This window comes from Callorhinchus milii, unplaced genomic scaffold, assembly GCF_018977255.1.
Source record: "Callorhinchus milii isolate IMCB2004 unplaced genomic scaffold, IMCB_Cmil_1.0 Scaffold35, whole genome shotgun sequence".
Classification (NCBI taxonomy): Eukaryota; Metazoa; Chordata; class Chondrichthyes; order Chimaeriformes; family Callorhinchidae; genus Callorhinchus; species Callorhinchus milii.
The window spans coordinates 439496-463551 of record NW_024704776.1 but is presented as its reverse complement, the minus strand read 5'-3'; the positions used below and the strand labels follow the sequence as shown (position 1 = coordinate 463551).

The 24056-nt window shown below is 39.8% G+C and overlaps 1 protein-coding gene across 1 annotated transcript in view; it reads left to right on the top strand.

Annotated features, from left to right (window-relative positions):
• The window catches only part of LOC103182627 (histone deacetylase 9), a 317211-nt gene that overhangs the window by 224849 nt on the left and 68306 nt on the right, over positions 1-24056 (top strand). The window contains exons 14-18 of the mRNA XM_007899699.2: positions 1380-1557; positions 10854-10987; positions 13582-13702; positions 18337-18386; positions 23906-24013. Of these exons, the coding sequence (XP_007897890.2) occupies positions 1380-1557; positions 10854-10987; positions 13582-13702; positions 18337-18386; positions 23906-24013 (591 nt within the window). The remainder of the gene's footprint in view (positions 1-1379; positions 1558-10853; positions 10988-13581; positions 13703-18336; positions 18387-23905; positions 24014-24056) is intronic.

Sequence of the window (24056 nt, the reverse complement as noted above, 5' to 3'; positions counted from 1 at the left end):
TGTGCTCTTCTCTTCTAATTTCCCCTTTCAGCGAATTTAGGTATTGTGTTTGCTTTCAAATATTCCCTATGACATGATAATATGGTAAACTGCATGTGGGTTGCAAATGCTGATTGCTAAAAATCTGAAAGAAATGTAATAAAGAGGTTATTTTTTAAAATATATAAATGATTATTGGTGAAATTTGTGATGTTTCTTAACAGATCCTCCAATTTGTTAATAAGTCAATTGATGGCCTGAAAATCACCTAGTCTTAGCCTTTAAAACCATTTCATCTTAAAAATTAACATGGATATTTTGATTGGCCGCCGCATTTCGCCCACAGAATATACAACCAATTCACTTTACAGTATATTCTGTGAAGCGCTTTGAGACATCACACAGACATGATAACTATATCAAATGTAAGGATTATTATTATTATTATGAAAATTCTTAAATTTGATCTTGATTTAGAAACTAGTTCTCTTTAAGAATTGCGACAAAACCAGCTTCCCAATTATGGCTGAATAATAATTTCCAAAAATTTTACACAATTTTAAATTATAGAACAAAATGGTCTAAATGATCAAGACTAGGTGGATTTGGGGCCTTGAATCAGTTAAGAAAAAACACAATTTCCAATGAATAAGATTGTTACAAGTGTAACACTAAGCACACCTCCTGACTTCGGCCCAGTGGTTGGATCCGTAGCCTCCAAAGATTTTACTGTAGCTAAGATTGTTGCCAAGCAAAGAATGTGGCTTTAAAGTACTTCGTAGGAAGTGCTTCTCCTTGTTATGATACACTAGAATGAACTAATTGGCATTACACTAAGGTTACCTAAATATATAAATTGAGCATGGATGGTTATACAGTCCTTTTGAAAAAAGTGAAAAGGTCTTGACCGAACGTGCAACAGTATTATGTTAATGGGCTGAATTATTATATTGTTTTGTGTCCACAAGCCACAATATTGTGTTGAAGGGCACCTTTAACACACACACATATCAGATTAGAGTATGGCTCTTTTATGGACCAATAATGGTATTATAATATTATTGTAATTTTTATTTAAAAGAAAAAACTGAATTTGCTTTTTGTTACTTCTTTATAACTGAAGAGTCCCAAGTCAAACAGCTGTTGTATTTCATGTCTGCCTGAGAAAATAATGGGCAGTTTTAAGAAGTTGATCGGTACTAAATGCTCATAGTGAAGTAATCAGCTCTGACTGACAGTGTGAGAACATCTGTTGAAGGGATTTATTGACTAGGCCTCAGGTTTTCACAATGTTTATTATGGTACTGACCTAATGAACTTAATTTGTTGACATGTTTCTCCAAGTGTCTTACTTGATCCCTCTCACATTTCTTCCTACTGTGTTGTTTCTATGGTAACAGCAGTTCCTGGAGCATCAGCGTGTCCAGCACCTTCGAGTGTACCAGTCTCAGATGGCTCTGGTTGGCATGACAGGATTAGACAAACACAGGCCTGTTTCCAGGACACAGTCCTCCCCTGCTGCTTCCACATTACCACACCCTTCGGCAGACCAGCCCATCAGGCACGTCTATACCACTGGTAGGAGTCCCAAAGGAAAATCTTTAATTCAGTATTCATAGGAGCTCAACAGATTTCAATGCTGTAAATACCATAAATTGCACTTTTGTTACACTTCCGCTATCGCTTCTTTTGATTATTGTTTGCTGTCACAAAAAATATTTATTTTATGTAAAAGTACTTCAAAGCAGTTTGTTATTGTATAGTTTATTAGAATCCAATGATCAGCTGCTTGGTGAGCAAATATTAGGTATTTTTTACATCTGCATTTGCCTCGTTCTCGAGATTAAGTTCAGCAAGCAACCATCTATTGCTGGCCATAGTGTCAGAAGAAATGCAGGGGAAATGCAGCTGAACAGAGGCCTATCTATTAGTCCCGTCTTCTAACATGCTATTGACTCGGGCTATTCTCCGCTTGCAGTAAATGTTTTGACTTTGGCGGCATACAATGAAATCTTGGTTACGTGGCAGTAGTTGAGATCCATAAAATTCCAACCTTTGCAATCAGTGCACTGAGTGTGTGTTAACAAAGGCAGCCAGTTTCCCGCGCTAAAAAATGGCCAACTTCTGGGCATCGGGTTGGTGCTGACATCACTCCCTACGCACCGTGTGGTTACGCAGCCGAAGAAAGCGCAGTAGGTAGCGACCAGTCGACCAGGATGTCAGACTTTTTCTCATGCGTGTAAGCCAGTCAGTTGGTCCAAAGCCACAGTCAAAGTGAACAGCGTCACCCGATTCTAGCAAAGCGGTGTTAAAACAGGGTGCCTTACAACAGGATTCTACTACAAGAACAACAAGATTACATTTGTATAGCGCCTTTCACGTCGAGAGGATGTTCCAAGGCTGTACTATACCATTGTAAAGGCATAGCAAAAATATCTCCTTTTTTAAAAACTCAGTGAAAAATAGACCTCAAAGCTAGAGCAAGGCGAGAAAATGAACACTTAACTTTAGCTCAGATGCTATATTTCATTTCTCAAAAACTTCCCTCGAGATTTTTTTTCCCCCAAAAAACGGTTAACCAACAAGTAAATAAAGTTAGAAAAAATAGCTTGGTGAAAATTCCAGTAATGTACTTTCCAGAGCATGTTACAGTGATTAAACCAGCAACCAATAAATCCAACAGATGTATGGACACATGCCCAAACCTATATTCTTTCAGAATGGGTGAGGAAAGAGATGAACCAATTTTATTTTGCATTGATCAACTAAATATAATACTTTTGTACACAGCGACAAATTAAATAATTTGAAAATATCTAAGACACTGGATCCTATCTCATGCCATGAATATTATGTGAGTTTATAATGTAATATCCATTGCATCCATTCTAAAGATGTATTGAAAAGATCTGTAGTTTTGTGATTTTAGCATGATATATCAACTGTGGACCCAGTTCAATGAGAAATCCACTATTACAGCTCCTCTCTGCCATTGGCTATTTATAATCCCTCCAAAACAAAACAATAATAAATTGGTCATTTTCAATCCACGACTGTTTGTGGGACACTGTTGTGCGCAATTGGCTGCCACGTTTTGCCCACAAATATACGATCAATTCACTTTAAGGTCTATTCTGTGAAGCGCTTTGAGACGTCTAGAAGACATGAACTGCGCTATATCAAATGCAAGATTATTATTGTTATTATTATTTGTAGCTTCTTTATCGAAAAAAAACTAGAGCACATGAACCCTTTGAGGATTAGACCATTCAAATTGCTAAACCCATGCTACACAAGCAGTTCTCTGCAAATTTATGTTCAATGTTTTAAAGCAAAGTTAGTAAATGTACAGAGCCAGTGGGAAATACTCAATTGACTGTATTCATAAAATGAACAGCAAAACTGTAATCTTGCTATTTGGTTTGCTTGGAGTGCAGAAATGCTGCTTATATCCTCAAAGATTTACGGAACAAACATAATTCTTTTGGTTCACAGATTTTGTAAATTGATTCAAATCAAAATCTAAATCTTACACCTTGCTCAGACTTACAATATGATTCACTTAGAACAATTCAATATTTTTGCTGCAGTGCTGCACTGTTTTGTTACAAATGAAATGCGTTGAGCTGCTAATGACAATTTAATACTAGAGCTGCATTGAAACTGTGTGCTGTGGAAAAGTATGTGGGACCAAACAAGCACCTATTTATCATTGATGTAAATTATACTTTATATCAAAGTGGAAAAGCATGGCCAAATGCATCGTGAATAAAATCACATTGTCAAGAGAAGAGGTATTCTTTAGCAAATGAAGGCATCTCGCTCTTTCTCTATGTCTTTTATAAACTATTTTGATAGAGTTCATTGTAACATCGTGCATCCCGCAATATAATGGGGCTGCAATAGTTGATTTCACTGTGCATGTACACAGCTAGTCGTTCAGTCCGCACCAAAAATTTGTTTTGACTACCAGGTTATTAGGTCACCAGAAATGTCACTTGTTGCATGCTGTGTATCCACATCTCTCTGGAAGTGATGCAGGCAGCGACCTAATGATCAGGAGGTTGAGCATTGCCAGCATGGAACTATTCAGTACAAGCAAAGTGAGCTGGCCGGCTGAGTGTATGTGCAATGAATAGGGTCCACACCCCATTCACGCTTTAAGTGAGCCAGTGTTAAAATGAACCAAGTTATAATGGGGTTCTACTTTTTTTTAAGACACCTTTAAGTTTCAGGGAATACACCATCCTAACAGTCTTTTCCTCTTTATTCATAAGCATGTTTCTACATTGATGCATTTTAAGATAATAATCCTTTAAAAAATAGGTACTGTGTTATCTTTGACACCCACGTTCATGACACATTGATTACCTTCCCAATGTTGTTAGTTGTGTACCAAGGAAAATTGTGTTCAGTTGTCCTTAACATCAACTCATTTTTTTGAGTGCTGGCACCTCCATGACCATTGCTAACTCGGTGAGGGGACGAAAATGCTTCACATTGACACATAAGGATATTAAGTCCAGTATATTTCATCAAATAAAATTAATGCGAACCAGTGATCGCATATATTTTCAAATACATGTCAACTTCTCAAAAAGGTTGTATTATTTTAAAGTTCAATGTTTATTATTGCTTTTCAATTATTGGCTCTTCAAAGTTCTTATTATAAGCAATGTATATTTTAGTCAATTTGCTGCAGAAGTTGCAAGAATTCCATTCTAATGTACTGATGTATCAAAAAGCAAATAAAAACTTAATTAATTCATTAAAAAATTGTTTTTTTTATTTGTTATATGTTTTTCCCCAAATCTTTATCAAAAATGGATATGGGTCAAAATTGTGGTATTTCTAAACCCATTCTGTTCCTTAATACTGTAATTTTAACTCTTTCCCACTCCACATGTTTCAAACAGCATTGTAATAATGTTCATAGTTCACGTATTTCCCTTGAATAATAAGGTTTGAAAATTTGGTAAACTTATTTTAAAATGATTAAGCAATGCATTTGAACTTGCAATACTTTTTCAAATTATTTTTCATTAACAAAGTGACTGTGATTTGTGGACTTACTAACATTGACAAACAAGATATTGGGTTGATTTTCCAATTGTCAGTGAAATTGCCAAAATTGCTTGGAAGACAATCGTATCTTATTCTTTGCTGTTTAGTAAATTTACCAACTTTGGTGGTACAAATTAATCTTTGGAAATTCAACTATATGCTCAGATATAATACTGAATAAGATGAACATACCGATTAAGTTTGCAGAATTTACTGATGATCAGTGAATGATTCCCCCTTGTACTTTCAGCTCCTATACCCTATAGTTATGGCCAACTTATACCAAGTGACAGACAGAATTACATATTTTCTTAGAAATTAATGATGGCTCAACTTTACTGGAATCTGCCTGTCTTAGATTGAGGGATGTAAGCTTGCACCATTGAGTTCCATGAATGTGTAGAGTATTGTTTTGTGGTCAAAATACATTTATTTTTGATGCTTGTAAAGAGTTGATGCACTATTGGGTTTCTACTAACTTTGATTATCAAGGACATTGCAGTCGATCAGCTGATCACTTCTCATACTTTCCATTGAAGGTTATAAAGCTCACTCTGCACTGGCTGTAGTTAAACGTCAGCCGGTGTGAAGCTAAAGCAGTGGGGGTCTATCTCCCGGAGGTGATCTCACACTGTTTCTCAGAGCCACTCGCACAAAAGAGCTTGCAGAACAGATTTTCTTTTAAGAAAAAAATTATATCATTTTACCCCAGGAAATGACAAATGTGTATCCAAGTGATGCATTGACCCTAGTCAAACCATGCTTGGATCATACTATTGTGCTTGGTGGAGCCTGTACATTGAGCAAACTAAACTTGTAACCATGGTCTCTCTTCGGATTCCCTTGACATCTTTTTTATGGAAAAAAAATAACTTCAAGCCACTGACCGACTCTCTCTGTCCCAGGATAGAAAGTCCAGTAAGCTTGTGTGGTTAGTATATTTGTTGTGGGGTCAGGATTAATTTAGACCTGTGATCACCAACTGTAGCCTGCATACCAACTCCAGCCCCTGGGGCCATCAAGGAACATCCCCCCACCCCCCACAAACATTCGCACGAGGTAGGTGCATGTTCAATTGGTAGTGTGGTTTCAGTTTTTTCTCGACTGAATATTTCTTGATTGGCTTAATTCAAGAGATATTCAAACAAGAAAATGCATTTTATTCGCCAACCATAAAGATTGGCTACCACTGATTTAGATGGTATCCAGAATTTCTTAAACAACATTTTCACACCCATTAAATTTATCACAGAATTAGCTACTCTGTCTTCTAACAAGGAAAAGAAACAGTTGAATCTGTCAAATTCTTAGTGTGTGGGAGGATCCGTGTATCCTGATTGTTGCTCACATTTACTTTTCCTGTCCAGTCACAAGGAGTCAGCAGAGATTGGGGTCATGGGATCACTTGTAGACAGAAGCCTTTCTATCTGTAGAGACAACCATGTCATGGTGAAGGAAGAGCTGCAGCATGTCAAGGAGGTGCTACACAATGGCTACCACCTTAATGCCCTATTCACAAAACTTTTCCTGATCTGTTAACCTTAGGACCTTTTTCACAAAGTTTTTCCTGATCTGTTAACCTTAGAGCCCTATTCACAAAGCTTTTCCTGATCTGCCAATGGGTAAATATTTCTGCCAACGTAGTGGTGACAAATTGCAGAACACTGTGTTTTAACAGATCTGGAAAATCATTGTTAACAAGGACCTTTGTTCCCTGTATGCTACCACAAGACAGCCTTCAGATTTCATTTGCAGTACATAATATTCATATGTACACATACAAGGAGGGAAAGTGCAGCATGTGATAACTAATACATTGATTAAAAGTTCAGACAATACTAAACACATGGTAGACTCTCTCCCCACCCCCACACCACCCCACATACACACACACACACAGACGAGTAATAATCATAGATAGTTTTGACCACATTTTTGGCCAAAAAGATAAGTAACTTGTGATATTATCACCAGTTGCATTTTTTTTCCTAAACAGTTTTAGATTACAAAGAAAGTTTAGAATTGCCCCAACAACAACATTACATTTGTATAGTGCCTTTCACGTCGGGAGGACATCCCAAGGTGCTGAACAGATTTACAGACCCGAGCTGGGGGGAGGGGTGAGGGAGGGTGGAGGGCAGGGGAGAAGTAGGGAGATTGAAAGCACGGTCAAAGAGAAAAGTCTTGAGATGGGTCTTGAAGGTGGCGAGGGATGGGGCGAGATGGAAAGAGAGTGGGATGGAGTTCCAGAGGCTGGGTGCAGAGTGGCAGAAGGCCCACTTGCCAATAGTGGGGCGAGCAAGGTGGGGGACGTGAAGCAGGCCGGAACCTGCTGAGCGGAGGGAGCGAACAGGATTATAGGGGGTTAGGAGGTTGGAGAGGTAGGGGGGAGCAAGACCGTGGAGGGCTTTGAAGGTAAGGACCAGGATCCTCTGTGTGATGGAAAGCTAGCGGAGTTGGGCAAGTATGGCGTAATAGGGTCACGGAGCCTGGTGCGGGAGAGGACACGGGCTGCAGAGTTCTGGATCATCTGCAGCCTGTGGAGGGAGGAGTTGGGAAGGCCGACAAGCAATGAGTTTGCATAGTCAAGCCTCGATGTAATGAAAGCGTGTATGAGGGTTTTGGCGGCCTGCGGTGTGAGACAGTGTTGGAGCTGGACGATGTTGCGGAGGTGGGGGAAAGCAGAGCGGGTCATGGCGCAGATGTGGGGTAGAAAGGATAGTTGAGGGTCAAACAAGACCCTAAGGTTCCGGATTGGCTTAGTAAGGTGGAGTGTGCAACCATGGATGGTGATGCTGTTAGCGCCTGAGGTGAGGAGGTGCTGTCGGGAGCCAATCAGGAGAGCCTCGGTCTTGTTGACTTTCAACTGAAGAAAGTTAGCTCTCATCCAGGACTTGATGTCTAACAGACAGACATTCTGTCAGCACAGCAGTGGTCCTGGAGTCCAGGGTGGAGGCAGAGAGGTAGAGTTGGGTGGTCATCCGCATAGATCTGGAAGTTGACCCCATGTCTGTGGATGATGTCACCAAGAGGGAGCATATAGATATTGAAGAGGAGGGGACCAAGGACAGAGCCCTGAGTAAAGCCACGCGAGATGGTCCGGGTGCTAGAGGAGAAGCAGTTTGAGGAGATGAAGTGCAGGCGGTGTGAGAGGTACAATCTGAACCAGTCAAGGACAGCGCCGTGGTGGTTGAGGTGAGAGGAGAGGCGGTGGTTGAAGATAGAGTGGTCAACATTGTCAAAAGCAGTAGAGAGGTCAAGGACGACAAGGAGGCTGAGGGAGCCCTGGTTGCAGATGGACATGAATGTCATTTGTCACTTTGACCAGGGCCCTTTCTGTGCTGTGAGTGGCACAGAAGCCCGATTGGAGCGGTTCGAGAAGGGAGTGGCGGGAGAGGAAGGAGCGAAGCTGAGAAGCAACAACTCGTTCCAGGACCTTGGAGAGGAAGGGGAGGTTGGAGATGAGGCGATAGTTACGGATTAGAGAAGGGTGCAGGGAGGGTTTTTTAAGGATAAGAGCGATGTTTCAGTTGTCAAAACTAGTGACCAGTATGAAACCAAGTAAGCTTGGAAGATCCCAAATACGATCTGTGGCTGTTCTCATTTGGTTAATTAATTTAAAGATAGCTATAGAGTCCTTATGATTCTCCATTTCAGATATCTTTTCATTACAGAGGATGTGCTGAGGGAATGGTTACCTAAAATAACTATTTGGCCAGTTTAGGGGAAAATAATCGTATTGCATGTTTCATTCAATAAAATAGGAATGTGTGCATGTATTGTGGCATGATTTGCTCCATTTACCCATTCTGCACCTGTGTATTGCCAAACATTCGTACATTTCGATGTAATTTTGCATCCTGTGTCAGTGGCTGAAATGGAGTTCCTGGAGGTATGTGTTCTTTTTATTAATACTTCAATATGGCTTCATTTTGTATTAATGTCTCTGTCCAACTCTGTCTCATCTCTGGTTTGGCCCATTGTCTCTGCCTGTGAGGTACATATTGCAACTGTGGTTCTCTTGAGTCTGTCCACCCATTTGTTTATTGGTAGAGGTCTATCTGTTTGTGAGGCTTATGTTTCCTTGGTGATCAAATAGGCCTAGGAATCCATCCAAGGCATGTTGTTCCTGAATAGTCTGATGCTCTCTTCTGCTAGCCTCACCTAAATTGTTGAATTTGTGCGCGTGTGTGTGCATATGTCTTTCTTCTGACCTTCCAAATTTGAGGAGTGTGGTTCAGATCCAAACTCATAATTGTTTTAAGTAACTTAGTCTTTAAAGGAGAAGTTTCACTCTCAAAGGGGGACCTTTATCAAGATATCATTTTTGTTCTGAAAAGAAGGATTGAGAAAGTAAATCCAGAACAATACTTTCAGATGCACTGAGACAGCAGATCAAGAGAACATCGGTTTAGGGTTGTAAAAGGCAATTCTAGGATAGACACAAGGATGTATTCATTTTCCCAAAGCTAAGTTAAGAACTGTAATAAGTTATCAGAAAGGATGGTTAAGACCAGGGCTTATTTTTAAAAGCAGCATGATTCTGTGATGGGAAGACTGTAGAGTGGCTATTCTGTAAGGATGAGATCAGGTGGACCTCTCTTGACGTTCCACATGTGTCAGGACTCCCAAGACGGAGCTTAGAACCATAGAAATTTACAACACTAAAGAAGGCCTTACTTATCTGTGCTTGCTCTTATTTTAAGAGCAATCTTTTCAGTCTAATTTATCTGCATTTACGCCTGTACTTTAATCCTTTTCAGGTACATATTTAGTTCCCTTTTGAAAGCTAATATAGAATCATCCTCAACCATGCTCCTGGTAAGGCGTTCCTGCTTGCTAGGAAATAACTACAGCACGCTATTGGGATCTCCAGATGTGATATTTGCAAAATAGATTTGTTGTGTTAGTTCTGGTTCTCAATTCATGATTTTAAATGTATAAATACCACCAAAATGCCAACTTTAGAATCCTAAAGTTGCTGAAGACCAAAAAGGGCCACTTTGCTTTCCTGCTCTATTCGACTTTTCTAGCCTTTCCTTAGTCAAAAAAGATTCAGAAAGTAAAACACTAGCCTCGATCATGACTTCCAGCTTGCAAATCCAACATTTAAGATGCCATTCAACTGACGTTTAGAATGCTACAACGTTAGTATTGCTGGAAAATGCAGAAATTTCTACAAGATTCTCAATTTCAGATTTCTTTATCACAGAGGATATGTGGCTGTGGTATTAGCAACCGAATTACAAATTTTCTGTTTCAGTTTGTTTGAAGGTTGAGATTTGTTTTTATTGGTACTAACTTCTATGGCACATTTACCTGTTGTGTTCTGCTGTTAATGTAATAGAATCCATCGACTTGAAAGAATTGGATTGATCTTAAACAGTGCCAGAAACAACACTATTTCAGCATAATTTTAAGTGCTTCATTTCAATAGGAGATAATCATTTTTTCCAGAAACTATAGGGTGATATTCACTGTGTTTAATGAATTCATTATAAAACACTGCATATTTTATCATTCCAGCAATTGCCACCAATATCTGAGTGAATTTCACTCCTATGTTGGTGGCATTCATTCATAATGGGTAAAATCCCATTGTAACTCACGTCACCAATTCCTGTGACGGGTAGACGACTTCATAAACTTAATAAAATTCTGACTATCACTGCAGCAAAGTAGTTAATCTTCAGCTGCAGAGGCACCTCTCATCAGTGGTTATCTGTTTGCTTTTTGAATCAGTCTGTGCTTGATTCAAAATTGTCTACTTTTTTCTTGTCTTTGTCCTTTTTGTCGATGTCCCGCTGCAGGAGTGGTCTATGATACTATCATGCTTAAACACCAGTGCATCTGTGGTAACTTCAGCAACCACCCCGAGCATGCTGGCAGGGTACAGAGCATCTGGTCCAGGCTTCAGGAAACAGGATTGCTCAACAACTGTGAGGTAAGGTTACACTACGAAGTGTTTCTGGTCTCCACGTGCTGAAATGAGAAATTCTCAAACTGTGTACCAATGCCTCAGAGCACTGGTAAAGATTTCGGGATTTTTAAACACTCTTCCAGGTGTCAGTGCTTACACTTTAATGTTTTTAAGGGAAGAACTGTTATCTACTGTAATTATGTACAATTTCTTTGATAGATTGTTTCCACCCAAAAGTGGAGTCCTGTAGTGCATTGGTTAGAGCACTCGACACGCAAGCATGTGGACTCGGGTTTGATTCGCGGGCAGGACAAAACCTTAGTGCAAGTTTGCTTACTCCACACGCCTCTGTGTACCTAGTAGTAAGTAGGAATGTGGGTGTTAATTGATGTCATCTTGCTTTCCAGTGGTAATAATACCCCGTCTGCTTGTTCAGGTGAATGTTAATGATCTTGTGCGACTATTCGAAAAGAGAAGGGAGTTTCTCCTGGTGTCCTGACTAACAATCCCCCAGATACAATTGGTCACTCATTTCATGGCTGTTTATGGGACAGTGTTGTGCACAAAATTACCTGCTGCATTCACCTATAAATACACAGTCAATCCACGTTAGAGTAAATCCTGTGAAACATTTTGAGACATCAAATGTAAGGATTATTATAATAATTATTATTATTAACGTGCGGGACTCCTAAATTATTTAAATTCCTTAATTCTCACCAGGTACAATTAAGTAATGCTCTATCAACTAATAATAGTCCTTAATGATTTGTTTGGGACTGAACACCCTCTAACTTGGGGAAAGTCGTTTGATCCCCAGGCTTTTCACCGTGAATTTGATCTTTTTTTTAAATAAAGCAAGATTAAATTTTTTTACTCCAAGCCCCAAGAATGCTTTGTAACTTTAAAATACAAAAGTTATTTTCAGACCAGTGTCTGACAAGGAAGCACAAATGCATGCTTCCCAAGACTAGATTAAAGATTTCTTGAATTACAGGGGCCAAATTGACAATGAGAAGCCTGAGGGAATACGAGAACAATACAAGAGAAATGTGGTCATTGTTATTCAAAAGTCTCTTGACATTTCATCTGCAGATTTAAAATATTGTAAAATAAAAAGATGTTCCATAATACATAGAGAAGTGGAGCATTTCAATAGAATTAATACAAAAGAGGCTCGACCATTTTACTTGCTCTGACTTCAGCGGGGTTTTTAGTTCCACAGTGGCCAGCAATACTATAACAACAACAGCTTGCATTTATATAGCATCCTTCATGTCGTACGGCAACTCATAACCTGGAGCAATCTCCGAGTTATGAGTCTAGGCATTACAACCTGGCCTGATCCTCACCTCACATCCATACTTCACACGTATTCCAGGAAAGGTCACTGGATAGTAATCAGGAGCAGACACCCTAACTAACTTTACCCTCCCCAGTTCAGCTATTTTGAACTTAAGCCTATAACAGTGAGTTTATAACAGAAATCCCCATCAACTAAACTTTCATCAGATGTGATGACTGAACAAGAGACAGATTGTCAACTCAAACAAAAAGATTTTACTCACATTATTAACAATAACAATAGTCTCATTTAGTGTAGCATGTTGGAAAAAACTGGGAAAAATGACTATTTTGTTGATTAATGTGACATGATTTTGTTCCAAAGGCCTGTGCTATTTTTAAATTATTTATTTCTGAACAATGTTGTTGCTGTTTCGAACTTGGCTGTGGTATTTTGTACAGTTATAACATTCACATTTTGGTGCATATTGTTTTTGAGCGTATTACAGCAGTGGTTAATTCCGTGAACGAGACTGGTTGATGTAACAATTGATCACTGTAAAATCTAAGAGTTTTCCAACATTTATTAAAACAAATTTTGTCTGTCAGATCTGATTCTTTAATGGGGAAAACAAAATATAAAAGGCTTCCTTACTATTTGGAAAATTTCTTTGAAAATGATTTAATGTTTACCCTTTTTTCTAACCATATTATTGGCAAAGGTTAAAATTAATTTCACTCATGAAGCCAATGTCACACTACATTAGTTGGTTTCATGTTGTCATCTATTTCGTTTGGGTTTCTCCGTCACCTCTGTGCCCCTGGCTCTGATTTCATCAACTGGTCAGCTCATTCAGGCTGAGCCAAGTGGTGTGCAACTGTGGCATCAGGTTGACTCAATGATTGGTCCAAAGCCTTGACTGCCTTCTTTCACCACTGTAACACAGCTTGTTTAACATCCTTTCCTCACCCCCATTTCTGCAGAAACACCTCGAAACACCTCAAAGACACGCATTTCAAATGCTCTCCACTCTGGAGGTTTCACCACATGACGCTCCAGGATGTATTACCCTACCCCCACCCCCCATCCTTGCCAAGCTCCATTTTCCTCCAAGCCGAGCTTCATCCTTCCCTCTCCGAGAGTGCTACGTGGAATGAGATATCAGAAAACAACCAGTACTCTTGAGGAATCATAGTCCAGAATCATACTCCCAATCGTACGAGTGTGTACCTACGGGATCAGAGGGAGGAAAAACTGGGAAAAATGAGAGTAAGAATTACAAATGACTTCACGTTGGCATGAAAACATTTACACATATTTTGTCTTCTTTTAGCGAATTCGAGGGCGAAAAGCCACCTTGGAGGAAATACAGATGATTCATTCTGAATATCACTCACTGCTCTTCGGTACCAATCCCCTCAACAGGCAAAAGCTGGACACGAGGAAACTGCTTGGTTAGTGATCTTGGTTCCTGAGAGCACACCACATTCCACAATGGTCATCTATCAATGTACAGCTTTAATGCACTTGGGAAGAAGTGTGTTGAGTTGTCACGATTTCCAACATATTTATCACATTTTTAGGAATGATGTTCCATTATTTGCTCTTACTTTGGCTGAAGGCTAACAAACAATACAACAAATCATATTAAGACATAGAACTGATTCTCGATTCATTTAATTTTCACATTCCAGAAGAAGATCGCTTCAGAGCAGACTTCTGTGAGTCAGCGTAATTGTTTCCTGATACCAGATGAAGCCCTATTGATGACTCAGATCCGTTATTTAGGAAACTTGTTACAAGTCACCACAATTTAGACCCTTTTATTGGGTAGTAACAATTGTCAGTATTGTAACTCATTCATGTTAAATACAGTATTTATTTGGTCTAATGCACCTATAAATAAACACAGCACTCGATCTCCATTAAATATTGCAGTTTAACATCATAGCTAAAAGAATATGAAATACTCTGTCCCAAAAAGAGGCGGAATCGATAAGAATGTTTAAAAGAGGGACAGATACTTGGGTTAGTAAAGGTAACAAGGGGCATGGTAAAAATGGTGGAACATTGAGATTAAAGGTCTGCCAAGATAAATCGGTGGAACAGGCTTGAGGGGCTGATTGGTCTCCTCCTGTTCCTGTTTTCTTATGTTGCTACCAAGAGCAAAACCTTTCAGAAGTAAAGAATCAATATGACAGACTAGCAATCAACCCTGTTAAAAGTTGAAAGTGGAATTCTCCCTCAAGTATAATTTTAGTCTAAGTAAACTTCACATTTACTTTGGCTGTACCTCCATGCATGAGGGAAAAAATGTTCAAGATAGGCTTTATGACTGAACTGAGCAAGTGAATAAGAATGCATGCATATCCTGGGGGTCGAGGGTTGCCAAGTCAATGAGTGTTTTGACACAAGGCATATCCAATTGGTAAGGCAAACAGTCATGACAAAGCCCTTGGTATCTGGAAGAATTTCTCGTAATAGACTGGTGACCCCAGTCATGCTCTTTAGTCAAGAGTCAATTGAGCAAAGGGCAATTGTAAAATCTGTTTAAGTACCAACATTACAAAGTGAAAGATTTTTAAACAGTTCCAACAGCAATGTTCAGAATTAGCACCCAGTTGAGAAACCATAATTACAATAATATAAAGTTCTGAGTATAACTGAGATTTACAATTCTGTGATAGAGTGTTTACTCATTGTATAGTGATTTGATTTCACAAGATTACAAGAAAGGTTCAGATGAAGTCCCTTTGATTCATTTGATTGTTTCCTTCAATCATACTCATCCCATGACAGCCTCAAGTTGTTTCTTAAATAAGTCCAGCATCCTGGCTTCAACCACCCTTCCTGGTAACCTGTTCCAGATATTATTTACCCTTCTGGGGAAAAAAATACTTTCTGAGGCCTGTCTTAAAATTGCCCTTTGCAACCCTGAACCTTTGCCCTCTTGTACTGCTCTGCTGCCTTAATATATAAAAGTATGGTTCTGTGTTTCATTTCTAAATCTTATTTAGCATTGTATGCACCACTGTAAAGTCTCTTTGAGATACTTATTTTCAAGAGTGAAAAGGCCTTATGTATCTAACTGTTCCTCATAGTTTCTCTCTCTAACACTGGGGATCGTGCTCGTTGTAATCTAGTATGTTGAAATTCCTTTGGCTTTGGCCATAATGCTTGCTAATGGAATTTTTCCATTAGAATTGCTCATTGACTAACTTATAATGTCAAGTGGAATTTCAGCCATAGATCTATGGCAATATAAAAATGTTACTTAACAAATCAAGTACCCAGATTCATTTAATGTCCTGAAAGTGACTTGTTAAATGACTAAATCAAATGGCATATAAAGCTTGGGGCATAGCAACACCCACATAGTCAATTTGTGTACTGTATCGTACATTACCCAAACCATAACCCAAATGTTAGCATTGTTGCCCTATTCTGTAAGCCTCCATAGAAAGAAGCATCATTTTACAAAATTCTCCAAATTTTGAGAAAAAAAATTTCGACCCTAAACATGATAATCGAAGGGTAAACGTGAAATAAACAGTGAATATTCTGTGATAACCTGACACACAATACTCTTGTGCATTTTGTGTCAGGTTATCTCAGACCATTACTTCATCTCCCTTAAGTTCTCAATCCCTCTCCCCACCGCAACCCAACCCTCCTCCATCTTCTACCGCCCCTGGAAAAAAATCTCCCCCCCTCACTCCCTCTCCGCTAACTTGGAGTCATCTGAAATCCTCCCACTTTAGGCTTCCTCCTGCAATGACCTATCCTCCTTGGTCACTCTTCTCCACAGCTGCCTCTCCACCACTCTCGATTCCCTTGCTCCACTCACTTCCAGAATCGTCTCCTATTCACAAAAGTCACCATGGGACACCAGCCATCTCTGTTCCCTTAAAGCACAGGTGCATGCCGCTGAATGCACCTCCCTTAAATCGAACTTAACGGTCCATTGGCAGATCTAGCTGAATTTTATCGAATCTTACCACTCTGCCCTCTACTCCAGTAAATCGTCGGTCTACTCCAAGATAACCTTGGAGGCCAAAGACAACCCCAGGCTCCTCTTCTCCATCACCAACCGGCTTCTCCGTCCATCCTCTCATGCCTCACCCATCCTCACCTCGAATGCCAACTGCGAGGCGATGCTGGACTTCCTTGAATTAAAGTCGAGGGGATCTACTCAGCTGCCTTTGCCCTTCCATCTACTACCCCCTCCGATTTCCCCCTCACACCCCGACCCCTACCCATTCCTCCCTGCACACCTCTGAACCTGTCTCCCACTCCTCTATCACCACCATTATAGCCCTCACAAAACTTGCTCTCTTGACCTTATTCCTACCTCTCTCCTTATCTCCCAGCTCCACCTCCTTTCCCCTCTACTCACAGACCTCATAAACTTCTCCCTGTTCACTGGTACCGTTCCCACCCCTTTAAAAATGTCCTTCATCAATCCTATCCTTAAAAAAGCCTCCCTACGCCCATTCCTGCTCTTAAATTACCACACCATCTCCAACCTCCCTTTCCTCTTCAAGCTTTGCTACTTCGTCTCCTGCTACTCCCTTCGTGAACCCCTCCAATCGGGTTTCCGTGCTGACCGCTGCACAGAAACAGCCCTGGTCAAAGTGACAAATTACATTCCGTCCATCTGCGACCAGGGCTCCCTCTGCCTCCTCGTCCTCCTTGACCTCTCTGCTGCCTTCGATACCATTGACCACTCTATCCTCATCCACTGCCTCTCCTCTCACCTCAACCTTCACGGCTCTGTCCTTGAATGGTTCAGATCATAACTCTCTCACCACCTCCACTACATCTCCACAAATGGTTTGTCCTCTAGCCCCCGCAGTGTCTCCTGCGACATTCCTCAGGGCTCTGTCCTCGGTCCCCTCCTCTTCAAGATTTATATGCTCCCTCTTGGTGACATCATCCATAGACATGGGGTCAGCTTCCACATGTATGTGGATGACACCCAAATGTACCTCTCTGCCTCCACCCTTGACTCCAGGATCACTGCTGTGCTGACAGAATGTCTGTCAGACATCAAGTGCTGGATGAGAACTAACTTTCTTCAGTTGAACGTCAACAAGACCGAGGCTCTCCTGATCAGCTCCTGTCAGCAGCTCCACACCTCAGGCGCTGACATCATCACCATCCATGGTGCTCACTCCACCTTACTAAGCCAGTCCAGAACCTTGGTGCCTTGTTTGACCATCAACTATCCTTTTTATCCCAAATCTGTACCATGACCCGCTCTGCCTTCCTCCACCCCGCAACATTGCCCGGCTCTACCACTGTCTCACACCACAGACCACTGAAACCCTCATACATGCTTTCATAAAATCGAGGCTTGACTATGCAAACTCACTGTTTGTTGTACTCCCAAACTCCTCTCCCCATAGGCTGCAGATCATCCAGAACTCTGCAGCCCATGTCTTCTCCTGTACCAGGCTCCACGACCCAATCACCCCATCCTCGCCCGACTCCACTGGCTTCCCATCACACAGAGGATACAGTTCAAGATCCTGGTCCTCACCTTCAAAGCACTCCATGGCCTTGCTGCCTACTACCTCTGCGACCTCCTAACCCCCTACCATTCTGCCCGCTTCCTCTGTTCAGTGGCTTCTGGCCTGTTTCACGTCCCTCACCTCGCCCGCTCCACTATTGGTGTGTGGGCCTTCTGCCACTCTGCCTCCACCCTCTGGAACTCCATCCCACAGTCCCACCGCTTCGGCCCCTCCCTTGCCTCCTTCAAGATCCATCTCAAAACCCCCTCTTCTACCGTGCTTTCAATCACCCTGCTCACCCCCCTCTCCCTTCACCCTTCCCAATCACAAACCCCTGCTTGGGTCCAAAACACTTTTCAGCGCCTTGGAACATCCTCCTGACGTGAAAGGCACTATACAAATGTAATTTTGTTGTTGTTGTTGTGAGTGAGAGTGATTCTTGTATCCTCTACATCTCTTCCATGTTCTCCCATTACGTGCCCTCCGCTTATGACAAGAATTTGGCAAATTGAAAGAATACAAAACTCAAAGCATGGTAATTGAATCTCTAATTACTCTTTTCCTCGCTCACCTAGGATCTGTTACGCAAAATTTCTTTGCTGCTCTCCCCTGTGGGGGTCTTGGAGTAAGTATAACTTTTATTATTGGATGTTCTAAAGTTTTTTTTACCCGTTTTGTGCACTGTATTAGTCTTAGTCAGCCTTTCATTAAAGCCTGCCAGCTGGTGAATTCCCCCAACTCCTCAAGCAAAACACTGCTTACGCAGCGAGTCACTCAGCAGCATTCATGAATGTTTAGCCCCCAGATGGAAAAGGCATCACTTGTGCACCCTACATTTGACACTTTGTGCTGCCTCTTCTATTAGTCTTTTCAAATATCCTCCTACATTAAATCTTAAGGAAGCCCCTGGTCTTAGTGATCAAAAAAACATGTTGTAAAGTAAAGCTTTCCTAGACTTTTTTTCAAGTAGGACTGGAGGGTTGACCTCACCACTCACCAAACAGGAAGTAACAGTCATTGTGCAGATGATTTACAAACTAGTGGAAATATTTGTCTTGTTATATATCTTACAACAGCAATAAAAGAAAGCTTAGTGACTCATCCTGAAGTAAAAGATATAATAAAACTTCTAGGGTATTCATTTTGTCTTCTACATATTGTTTTACCAAACTCCTATAATAAGAGTAATATAATACGCTAAAGTTACTAACAATAGGGAATGGTGCAATGAATATTTCAAGAGTTCAAATATATCTTCTGTAGCTTCATCATTCTGTGCAGATATTACTGCTGCTAAAGCTTGTTAATGTTAAGGTTAATGGAAAGAACTGTCATTTGGTGATGCTGTAAATACCATATATAAGACTATTATTGTTGCAAGATTTCTGAATTGGTTTGTGGCTGAAATGATTCACAATTGCCACTATAACAGCAATTTATGACTACTTCAAATCATTCCATTGCCTGTGGGTTTGAGACGTACTAACTGCAGCTTGAATATTTGTAGAGTGGTTACTGATGCCAAAATCGTAACAACCCTAATTTCTAGATTAGAGGCCACAGTTTGTGCTGAAACAGAGCCATGCATCGTCTGAAGGAGAAAAAGCTTTCAAATCCTTAGAGCTTCAACGAACATGAAATCATTTGTTAGAAAACCAAAACATTTTCACCAATGATTTGCTTGTTGTAGACACCACTTTGTAATTGATCAATTAGGTTGCACTAGACTAAAATAGATCCGTGGAATAAAAGAACTGCATAAGTTGATAGAGCTATTCAAAAAAATCTTGTATAGCAGCATAGTTCAAACTACTGGGGATCCTGCTGATCTCCCGCTCTGTATCAATTCTTTTTTAATAATCACAGCCTTTAATCTGCTTGATGGGCGCAACCAAGAAAAAAGCCGCAATAAGAAACTGACTGACTTTTATGACGGTGCCATCATCAGCTGCGCTGCTTCAAAAGACTTTGCAGCGTTTGTTGTCATTTAAAGCTTGGATCTTAAACAATCCACAATTCTCTAGGCACGCTTAGCAAAATTGATAACAGACTTCTCCTCCTTTGCACGGCTCAGAGGAGGCAATTCAAATCATCACCAATGGCAGCAAATATTATTTTTTGACAGGGTCATAAAAATATAAAAGGGTCCTACCCATGACATTGCATGAGAAATGGGCTCTTAGGTTGGCTAGGGTTAATGTATCTAGATTAGCTGGTAGCTGAGGGAATATGATGTTTGCAAACAGGATATGATTTTATATAAGACAGGGTTTCTTTGCTGATACTCTAGAGAATAGCCAGCACACATCAGAGATGCCAGTTGACTTTTATCATCGGAATTGAGGCAATTCACTGAAATTGTACCTAAAAGCTACAGGATGGTAAAATTGGCAGAAAAATAACATTGGTCCTCTTTGATTAGTGACTGAATCATTAAAATTAATTTGACATGATCTGAGCCGCTCAAAGTGATTTTCTTACTGAAAGATTTGCTTCAGAGAGATGCCAGCCAAATTCAAATTATTAGCAGGTAGAATCGCGAGCTGAAATGTTTGTTTTAATATAAATAAAAAAAGTTATAAAAATGTATCTAATTTAAAACTTCACTCAGTATTTCTCATTCCCATGGCTTAGGATACAAGCTGCAGCCTGAAACATTATTTGTTTAAAGGAGGTGGAGATAAAAAAAAATCCAGCAGATTCTGATTTTACCAAAGGAATGTCCTAGGGTTAATGTTTACATCTTTTGATTGAAACAATTTTTTAAAAATCCGCTCATTAACTCTTTCACCAGCCAGTTCAGATCATCTGGAGACTGACATTGTGATTTGGTTGACATGAATTCCTTCTATTGCTTATTGTTCTTCTTTTACTTTGCTAAAATTGTTAATGTCTTTTAAACTTAAAAAATGCCCTGGGCGGAGAATGGGTGGTTCAGTGAATATTTGATCACCTCTGGGATCTGGATTTAAATCCAAATCCAGATCAGACTAATGGAATGAAAATATGAATGCTGAAAGCTTTTGGACCTGCCAGATGGATCACAACGGTCTTTTTCTGGTGCTTTACATTCCTATATTATTAAACTCTCCACTCTTTGCCTGGCTGTTGTAATCCCACTAATATGAGGTTGGACAATATGAATCTAGTTCCTGGTGAGCAAGCAATACAGAACAACTTTTAAATTTGCACTCATTGGCACTACATCATCAACCTCACTCAAATATGCCCATGTGCATTGCTAGTGTGCAAAGGAGAACATTTTTGAATTGTTTGGAGGTACATTATTGGGTATACTAATGGAAGCTTTACTCTGCTAATAGCTGTGATATGCTTGACCAAAGAGCGCTTGATGCTGACACAGGCTGTGTTCAAAATAAAAAAGTCCTACATTCCCTAGTCCCTTTGACTTGAGGAGCAAAAAAATAAATAAATTGTCCACGGTTGTGAAACGCTATTGTTTTATTGAGATTGTGGGACTCAGAATCTACTGCAAGTCAGTTTTCCCGATGATATCATCTGCACTCACCAACCATTTAACCAAAAACATTCAAAGGAAAATAAACAGAAATTGTTTGCAATTGAAAGAAACGTTCCAAAAGTGGATCATGATTCTTTTGTAACTGGTGCTTAAAAAAGATTGATGGCAAGACTAATTTCTGAATTAAATATGAAGACAGCAGAACATGAGTTTAATGCCTTCTTAAGGTAAAACTAATTATAGATGCATATTAGCAAAAGGGTTAAAACTGATACTACAGTTTATTAGATGTTAAATCACTAAAAATATCAACCTTGTCATTACTTATTTCAATAGGAAATCGTATTATAAGCACTTAATAAAAAGCCACTATTTTCTGTCATGAGCATATAATAAACCTCACTGTTTTGTACATATTACCCTGTGCATTTAATAGATACTTGCATGCTTTGCTGCTCCTTATAAATTACACAAGACATTGGGGATTATTTTGCACTTTGGGCTCAACATAGCATATCGGTTGCTTTCAGCTGATCGCTGTTCTACTCTATTCTGTAAATGTAGCAAGTTTGTCCCTGTGCACTTATGAATACATGTACTGCAAGTTTAACTGTGTAATGTAATTTTAGCTTTACAGTGTAATGTTATTTAGAATTTAAAATTGCATTGCATTTATTTGTAAGGGCACTAGGACAAATTTGGAAGGCTTATTAAATGGAGCAGAACAGGGTTCACCCCAAAGCAATGCATTCACTCCATACAGCATACAAGGCAGAATACCTCCCATTGTTATTCTTTATAGAAAGCACCCTGTATACTAAATCCTGCATGACAAATAATATTACTGAACTGCCCAGTGAGTTTGGGATTTAGTGATACTCAAATCTCACCAGCTGCCTCCAGAGAAGTTGCCAGAGAGAATGTTTTCCCCTTAAACTGTCACAAAAGACAATTCTGCCAAGTGTAATGCTAACATTATGTGGCACAGTTTAAAACATCTCCATTTTATTTTTCTTCATCCTTTTTATGTAAGCTCAAAAGACTTACTGGTAAAAATAACTGATTTAATTACTAACTGACGTTATCTGAGCCTGTAAGTGTTCAAACCAAAGAACGAGTCCAGTGACTATTAACTTTGCATTACTGTGCCCTATGAAGAAAGGGAATAATTTTCAATATGATTATCTATTTCCAATGAGCAGTGCTTGTCACACATCAGTATAATGCATTAATTCAGTGATATCTGTGTATATCTAATTGTGAAATGATATTACCACTTTTACATATAAATAAATTTGAAAGCAAAGAAGATCAGGATATGGGAGTGACATTTGCAAAGTTTATAACACATTTAACATGGTAATTAAGACGTTTAAATCTCCTAAGAATCACTACAATTTCTAATTGGTAAATAAAAGCAATCGAGTCCTGAACCAGTCAGAAGATTTCATATGCAAAATGTAGCTTTCCACTTCATGGGATAGCAGTTTGAACTCCAAATTTAGCTCCAATTGGAGATCAAACGCCATCCTTTGAAGCAACACAAACTCTTTACTGTATGATCATCAACAACAATATTGACATTTTTGGACTAATTTTGGTTTCATCCATTGTACTGCAGTCAAAGGTTCACACCTGCAGCCAGTCTTTTGTTACAGGAAATTGCAGTGTTGTTTTTAAACAGTTTACACATCTTAGTTAACATCATCTTTTCACACACCACCATTACATTAATTTATAATAATCCTTGCATTTGATATAGCGCCTTATCACATCTTTGAGACGTCTCAAAACTTTTCACAGAATATACAGTGAAGTCAATTGACTATGTATTCTGTGGGCGAAATTTTAGAAGCTACAGTAACAACTTGAATTTACATAGCGCATTCATGTAGGATAACGTCTCAGAGTGCTTTACCAGCATAGGGTCAGAGGTCGAGCAGGAGAGGGGGAGGTGTGTGTGGGGGAAGGTAAGAAATGACCGTAGGCACCATCGAAGAGATAGGTTTGAGCACAGACAGAGAGGAGGGTTAGACGGAATTGCAAGCTAGCAACGTACTGATATTTCTAAAGCTTTTAATATTATCGGAAACGGTACACTACCATTTCATTCTTTTGTTTATATCTGATGAGTAAACAGATATGCTTGAAGTGCATCATCTAGTTGGTATTGCGCCCTAATTTAATTAAAAAATTGTTAGGCATGATTAAATAACTGAGGTAAAATAATATTTTTTTCTGAAAACTGTAATGCTTTGGAAATTGCTGAGTGTGCTTTCAGTTAGTATCTGTCGTGGTAAACATTCAGTTGGTTTTCTTTTCAATTTCTTTGGCACTTGCGTAAAATAGCCATTCACATACCATAGACCTGGCTCATGTCAAACCACTGCTGTGGCCTGTGTATAACAGCCTTGCTAGTAAGCCAGATCCGGCCCATGCATGTAATGTTGTTTGTAATGAGGAGTCTAAACACTGAATGGCAGTGAGGCATGACAGGAATGTATTTCCATTGGACATGGCTCTGTATAAAAAAGCATAAGCAACCCGTGTCCAGAAGGTCCATTCAGCTGGCCAAGAAGGAAGACTAATGTTATTGTACATTGGCTGTCATCCTGCCAGCCCTCCCTCACAGATTTGTTTCTCTTTGCCGTCTGTTTGCTCAGGTGGACAGTGACACCATTTGGAATGAGATGCACTCATCCAGTGCTGCACGCATGGCCGTTGGCTGTGTCATTGAGCTGGCTTCCAAAGTGGCCTCTGGAGAGCTAAAGGTGAGGTCCGGTAACGTTGTGTGTGGGAACGACTGAGGAAACA